A 7,712-nucleotide genomic window follows, 5' to 3' on the forward strand; every position below is an offset into this window, starting at 1 on the left:
ACCAACGAGCAAGAGGGTGGTGGGAGGCGAGGCGATTACCTCCCATGCTAAGCAAGCGTGCTCGCCTTTCTGGTGACCCAGCACGAGGCGGCCGTCATGCCTGGCGACCCCGCGTCCCCGCCCGCCCCCGCCTTTTGCCTTTTCCTCGCGTGTCCTCGCCCGCCCGCCCGCCTGCTGTGTACATGCGCCTCGGGCCGTACGTCGCCACTCGCCACCGCCATGTGGGGCTCCTCGCCGTACGGCTCGCCGGCCGCCGGCCGTGGAGCGAGAGCACGGGCGCAAGGCCAGCTTTCCTTCCTTGCTTGCCGTTTTGGGCTTTTGTTCAGCTGCCAATCGGGCTCGCCCAAATTTGGACGTGTGGTCAAAGATCTTAAAATTTGATTTAGATAATTTATTGATCAAATTCTAAGAAAATCAAACTCTAATCTTATATAATTTTAAATTAATATATATATATAATTTTAAACTAAAAATATATAAAAATCAAATTGAAAGGTGAAGAGACCATTAGAGCCCTATCCGTTACCACCCCTGGCATGCCGCGACTCCCTGCTGCTACAGATGATCAGCGCAGGCGAAACAGGCGCCCGCCGGCGACTCCATCTCCGGAGCAGACTCCACAGTCCACACTTCCCGCTCCACACGGCCGTACAGAGCGTGTCCGTCCGTGCAGCCAACCAAATCAATTGTTTAAACCATTTTGCCCTAAACACCAGCATACTAACTCGACAGCCAAATGAACTAAGTAGTTGCTCAGCCAATCAGCTGCCAATTCCGACCGTCAACACAAGGTTGGAGACATTTTCCAGGAATGTAGGGAGTATACATGCTCTTGTCGTGATCAAAATCACATGGACTATTGTTCAAACACGGAAGAAGGTACAGGAGCATCGGGCCCGTCATCACACACTCGCTAGCCTACACATACTATTGAAACAAGTTTTTGGGAATGAATATGCCCTAAAAGTCTGCAGTTGCAAGCTAGACCGGCCCAAGACCCACCCAAATACTGTCACAACTCAGTCTCACAATACATCACCACCGTACATGTGCAGCAAGAAAACCAACTAATCAGTTACCAAAAAGGAAGTCCAACATTGTACACCATCATATAATTTGGAGGAATTCTCAAGACTCAACTAAATACAAAAAATTGTTCCTGTAGCGACTTATTGACCCAGTCCTTGGTTCTTGCACCATCACCATACACAAAACACCATCACAGCTGGCTTGGTAATATCAGGCTTGTGGTAGGTGTCACCAACCTGTTGGAACAAGAAGCAAACCCATTACTTTCAGCACAAACAAAACATTGAAAGATCTACCTTAAGAGACAACCCAAATCTGTTATCAGATGCTGAACTAGCTAGCCATTGGACCTTGCTAATTAACTGGATTATAATTATAAATGCATGGGCGAGAACCCAAATTTCCAAAACTTCTCCTATTATCCCATTACAGACAAGCAAGAATTAGGAACCAAAGGTGCAAGAATCATACAATATTAAAGCAACATACGGCCAACTCCATGCAGCCAAACAAATAGGTGACTGAACACACATGGTAAACTTGAGTAATCAGTACACAAATACATTTCACATTGCCTATGCACCAGATAGAATCTACCATCAGCACAAAATGTCCAGAGCATGTATCAATTTCACATTGTCTATGCACCAGAGAGACTACAATTCTTCAAAAAAAAAAATACTACAAGCAGAAATTGTGCCTGGCACCATGAAAACGCACTATTTTTTCCCCACTCTTTTTCAGGTGTTTTAAGCAAATTAGAAACTCAGAAGTGATAGGCAGATATGTCATTCAATGACTTCACACAAGAAGTTCTGAATATTTTTCATACAAGCAGAACTAGAAATAATTTGAAGGTGTCTTTGCCCACTTCATCCAAAACCGTATCACTAGACTAAAATGGATCAAACAAAAAACAAACATTCCTTGATGATTGAATAAAACCATACCTGTCAAGACTCAAAGCCATTTATCTCGATTGTGTAGTAGAGCAGAGGAGGCCCGAAGCATCCGCTCCAATCACTGAGAGCTCACATATGCTACACAGCTCACCTGTCACCGAGGGCACAAACCGAGATCCACAGTATGGACAAGAAACATTCTTCTGTCCTTGGTATATCGGAACAAAGGTTGCCCCACACACCACAAATGGATTTCTGAAGTCATAGTTCAGCTGGCGCCCATCTTTCCTATCCCCACAGGCCTGCACAACCTGCCGAGCCTTCTTTGCCTGGGCCTCGTTAGGGCTGTTCTCCAGAAGCATCCGCGCAAAGTCCGCTGCAGTAGCATAGTTCCCACCCTTGAAACAAAGCCCCATAACACTAGTCAGGACAAGCCGCTTGTGGACCTTCTGCAGGTTGCAGTTAGTGAAGTAGGCAGCCAGCTCCTGCTGCCTGATGGGGTCATCTTTCATCTCCTTCCTTTTCACTTCCATCTTAAGACCAAGGACATACTCCCTCACTATCCCAATCAATTCCTTCACCTCATCCACTTCTCTCCGCGAGTCCACCACAAGGAGTGGGATCGTGTGCAGGATGCATAGGAACTGCCTCAGTGCCTCTGGGAATTTACCCTCGGTTGTGGCTTTATATGCAGCCTTAAGCTTGTCATCCATCTGTGAGAAATTAAACACAAGTGCAGGTGGGCCCCTCACATTAGGACTAGCAGATTCACTCCACCCTTTCTCAACAGCAACAGATATAACTGGAGCACTTGCAAATGCACGCAGGAAGGTATGACTGCCCATGTGTGCATCAAGGAACAATTGCTTCAGAGGAGCAAAATTTTTTATTCCAAGCTGGCGGCTAAGCAGCCGCATCGCAGTGTCAAAGTTGCCAGCTGCAGCATGCTCCCCAGCAAGGGATGACTTCTGTGTCCAAATTTGGCTGACGGGCATACCTGGCGTTGGAGCCACAAACAAAGTGGAGCGGGCCGGACCAGCAGCTTTTGGCGTCTCTGTCTCTGGTGGCAATTCCAGATCTTCTAGGTCCCAGCCACCTTCCTCTTCATTTACCTCATCTTCCTCACTGTGGTCAACGACATCTCCATTTTCCACCACATTGTTCACATCAACAATCTCTAGGTCTTCATCACCCCAATCACCACCAGCATCGTCATAATCTTCATCCTGATCTGCCCTCCCAGTAGCATCTAGCCCCGCATCAAAGATACCACGCATCACCCTTAGTAAAGGCCAGTCACCGCAAGACATAAGAGGAGCAGGAGGAATCAAAAGTGAGCTAGCTTTCCCATCTGGTAGAGAAGGGACATTCTCCCCCAACTCAGCAGCAAGCCTATCAGCGATTTCCGTGAGCCCATGAGTGGCAGCTGTTACATATGCAAGAGCTAACTGCCCTGTGTTCTCCAAGATTTCAACTCTCTTCCGCACATCCCCGAGATAAAGTGCATTGTGGAACTGGCCCATGAAATTGTTATTCTGCCCAGCTATCTTACACATAAAGCCCACCTTGTCCAAGTAACCAGTTATAAGATACAGAAAAGCAAGCCTGTCAAAATTCTTAGTCCGCTGGTATGCATACTCAACTATACCAACATTTCCCTGTCTCAGAGCCTCAATTCCCAACCTGTACCAGTGATCCTTGTCATCAAGTTCCTTTGCTGAAGCAACAGCAATCTGGATGTTTCCACTCTCAAGAGCCAGGTTAAATCTTGTCTTCTCATCTTTCACAAAGTGAAGGGCGACTTCTGGAAATCCCTTCTGTTGCAAATAAGAAATCACAGCCTGCCCGCACAGCTGCGAGTTCTTAATCATGCTCATGACATGGTCATAGCGCTTCCGGAAAAGGGCAAGCTTGAAAATGTACTCAGAAGCATCAACTGTTACCAGCTTGTTCTTTCCATCACGATCTATGCAGAAGATGTTGTTACCAATAACTCTGGTTATGTAAATTGGGACATCAAGTGTTCTGATGATGCCACTGTCTCCATTAGGAAGGCAATACTTGATATGGTTCAAAGTGGTGTATATGAATACACCATTTTCGTCCCAGGCACCACTCTTCACACGTATGGTCTCATGAAGTGTGCAGCGGTGAACAAGCTTCTTGTTTGCAATGATAATGGCATGCTTGCTCAGCAGTGCAACAGACTCCATATCACTGGACCAAACTACGTACTTAACAGTAGGTGCCTGGAGTTCGCCGAGAACAAGCCTCTGCTGCAGATCAAAGATTACCACCCTGTCTTCAGCTTTGCACAATATGTTGCCAGTCCCAGCGTAATAAATTGCATCTGTTGCAACAGGAAGAGAGGTTTTCTTCACAATCTCGTTCTTAAGGTTCTTAACCAAAACACTGTTGCTGCTCTTCTCCAGCACTGCAAACCGATTGCGAGCTATGAAAACCGCAGAACTGCCAGCTCCCTTCCTTGCCTCCTGCAAATAATCAGACCTGCCCGCAGAGTCCTTGGGCACAATGTATAGCTCGTACGAGCCTCCATCCACATCAGAACAGATCAAGATTGCGTTCTCAGTTGGACTATATGACAATGTTCTTGGTGACTGATTCAAGCTGACTGTTCCGGGCCTTCTAATCGGAGCTACCTGGACCTCTTTCTGTGTGGAGTATTCATAATACCGGAGGAACCGGTCCTTAACATAGAATACTGTATCACCACTCACACTGAAAGCCGGGCGTTCCCTCTCCAATTTAAAAACAATCATGCCACTGTCATGACCAGCAGCAAGAAGATTCATTTCAGGGTGCGCAGCAAGAATCCAGAAGCGGTCGTGCTCCCGCCTGAATGTCTGGATACCAGTTCTCTTTGTGGCATCCCAGATGCGGATGCTTTTATCTTCTGAGTTGGAAACAATGATGTCCTGCTTCGCGTGGAACATGACACATGACACGTTGTTCATGTGGCCCCTGAGAGTATCAACCTCCCACGCTTTTGTGTCTGTCCAAAAAAGCCAATGTTAATGAACAGAAAGACAACTCATGCACATCTCTATCTTTAAGGGTTAATTAAGATATGAACACTAACATGTTTCCTCGCTTTATAGAATTCTCAGTGTCTAATGAAAAAAAATCATACATATCAGAAGGGATTTGCAGCATTACCGTTCATTCTCCACAGTTTGACTTGGCGGTCATCAGCCCCAGAAACAATAAGTGGTAATGTGGGATGAAATGAGGCCCAGTTAACCCCTCGGTCATGGCCTTCCAAGACATACTTGACAACTGCATCGATGCCTCCAAATAGATCAGTGTTCATTTGGGTGAGGCGCATAATGTCATCTGCTGGTGAGACTGATTTCTTCCTGAGTGCCCCAATATCCCATACCCGCACAGTTTGGTCCAAAGACGCTGACACCACAAGGTCCTCCTTGGGATGGAAGGAGGCACACATGATGTAGTGATTATGACCTGTGAGCACGGCGACGCAGGTGCGTGACTGCCAATTCCAGATCCGGATTGTCTGGTCATCACTAGCACTGACAATCCAAGGATACTCAGCATGGAACTGCACCGTGCGAATGTAGTCAAGGTGGCCGTGGAGTGTGAAGAGGCAGCGGTGGGTCTTGTAGTTCCACACCTTGATTTTGTAATCATCACCTGTTGTAATGCATTGCAAGATCAGAAGCATTCATTAAGAAGGAATTAACAAGCATGTGAAGTGAAGCTGAAAGGGATGAATACTGGTGGAGTAGTTGTTAACAAGACTATGCTAGGATGAGTTTTAGTGTTTATTCTGACAGCAATTGATATCCAACTTTGAGCGGCCAATTCATATGGTACACGTTATTTCACAAACATTCAACAAAACATACAGAGTTCTTGTAAAAAAGCCTACTAATGAGAATGTATTTGCGACATTATGCATTCTACTTCATGTTTCAAAAGATTATTGGATCCACTGAGAGCATTAAGGAAATTATTTATCAAACAGGTCAACTTAAGCATAGATGATATACAAGGACCAGATCTCGCACGAAACTATATTTTTTTCTGAACCACCACACTTGTCACTGAACGAGATCTAATCGAACAGAAATTGTAAGGTGCAAGTCTAGTCCAAGTGCCCACGATTACACAATCGCTGGATCGCACAAACATCTAAGGCCAACCAGAGGGAGGGGGAGGGAGATAGAATGGAGCTAGACACTCGCATCACCGCACCAATGCAGCCGCGCATGACGAATTGCGCACCAGGCGGGCGAGGCGATGAGGGATCTAGCGGGTTACCTCCGGAGACGAAGAGCGGCTGGGTGGCGTGGAAGTGGACTCCGCGGACGGGCCCGTCGTGCTCGTCGAAGCGGTCGAGGAGGGTGCCCATGCGGTAGTCCCACATCTGGATCACCCCGCTGTGGAGGCTCGCCAGGATCCATGGCCGCCGCGGGTGGAAGGCCAGGCCCTTGACCCGGTTGCTCTTGGTCTCGAACTTGGTGAGCATCCTCCCTGCTCCCCCGGAGACGATCAGTCAGCAGGGGAGTCGGAAGAGAAGAGAGGAGGACTAGAGGAGGATCTCCCCTCGGAGGTGGCGGGTGGATCTGCGTGGGGGGCGGGCGACGCCGAAGAAGAGGGGGGACGAGGGGAGAGATCTGGGAACGTATTAGCATTTTCCGCTTTCCTTCGCAAGTTCGCTTTAGTTGGTTGGTCGGCCGATCGGGCTCGCCTAAGCTTGGGCCTTGACGCGACTTGGACTGAGGCCCGACCAGGCCCATGCACGAATTTGACGCGACACGGATAGGCTCAAAGCTCTCCTTCTCCAGCACATGTGTTTCTTTTTCTTTGAACGTATATAAACGTGTGTTTCCTTTTTCAACTTATCGCTTGTGATTTTAAGCTTTCATGGATCGAAGAAAGCTAATTTCCACCTCATACTTCAGCGGGTTACTCATATTATCTCTATGATTTTACTAGAACCGTGTATCCTTTCAAATTTGTTAGGATTCAAAAAGCATATTTGAAATGAAAATGCTAAGGAAACGGAAGCTATCCACAGGGTTGAAGGTACGATCACTTACCTTGGTGCACGTGCACCATGGCAAAACAAAATTTTATTTGGACATGACTCAATTTTATTATTCAAAGTGTACTAACTTTTTTTTCTAAACATTAGAATGTGCATCAGGGTCATTTTTAATGTGGCTCGCCCTACACGAATGTTTTGGTTTGGGTGAAAAAAATAGGGTTAGTTGGATCCATGCCACTACAACTTCTTGAAGTTGGATTTCATGTTGAAATCCATGCCACTCAGTGGCATGATTTTCAACGTGAAACCCAAATTCACGGAGTTGTGGTGGCATGAATCGAATTTTCCCTATTTTTGGGTTAGTTGGATCCATGCCACTACAACTTCTTGAAGTTGGATTTCATGTTGAAATCCATGCCACTCAGTGGCATGATTTTCAACGTGAAACCCAAATTCACGGAGTTGTGGTGGCATGAATCGAATTTTCCTAAAAAAATAAGGGGTGTAATAGCTTGCGGTGCAGAACGACTAGACATTTGCTTTCGTGTGACCCGACTTCAACTTTCATGCATTCTGTTCGCTTGGCTGTGGCTGGTGGCTGATATTGATTTATTATGAGAGAAAAGTAATGCCGGTTGACTGATGGCTGGTGGCTGGTGCTGATTTGGTGTGAGAGAAAAACACTGATGACTGATTGGCTGATAAGCTAAGCGAACAAAGTGATGTCACAGTTGTTTATTAGAGATCGT

At 46.6% G+C, this 7,712-nt stretch overlaps 1 protein-coding gene across 1 annotated transcript; it reads right to left on the minus strand.

Moving 5' to 3' along the window:
• Window positions 1-801: 801 nt before the first annotated feature.
• LOC120674147 (coatomer subunit alpha-3-like) lies at window positions 802-6,607 on the minus strand. Its single transcript, XM_039955282.1, has 4 exons — window positions 6,234-6,607; window positions 5,109-5,603; window positions 1,980-4,944; window positions 802-1,265 (listed from the first exon to the last, which is right to left on the minus strand). Exons 1-3 carry the CDS (start codon window positions 6,439-6,441, stop codon window positions 2,000-2,002), a joined length of 3,648 nt encoding a protein of 1,215 aa, XP_039811216.1. The 5' UTR covers window positions 6,442-6,607; the 3' UTR covers window positions 802-1,265; window positions 1,980-1,999.
• Between the last annotated feature and the right edge of the window lie 1,105 nt (window positions 6,608-7,712).

The sequence above is a fragment of the Panicum virgatum genome, chromosome 5N, assembly GCF_016808335.1.
Source record: "Panicum virgatum strain AP13 chromosome 5N, P.virgatum_v5, whole genome shotgun sequence".
Taxonomy (NCBI): domain Eukaryota; kingdom Viridiplantae; phylum Streptophyta; class Magnoliopsida; order Poales; family Poaceae; genus Panicum; species Panicum virgatum.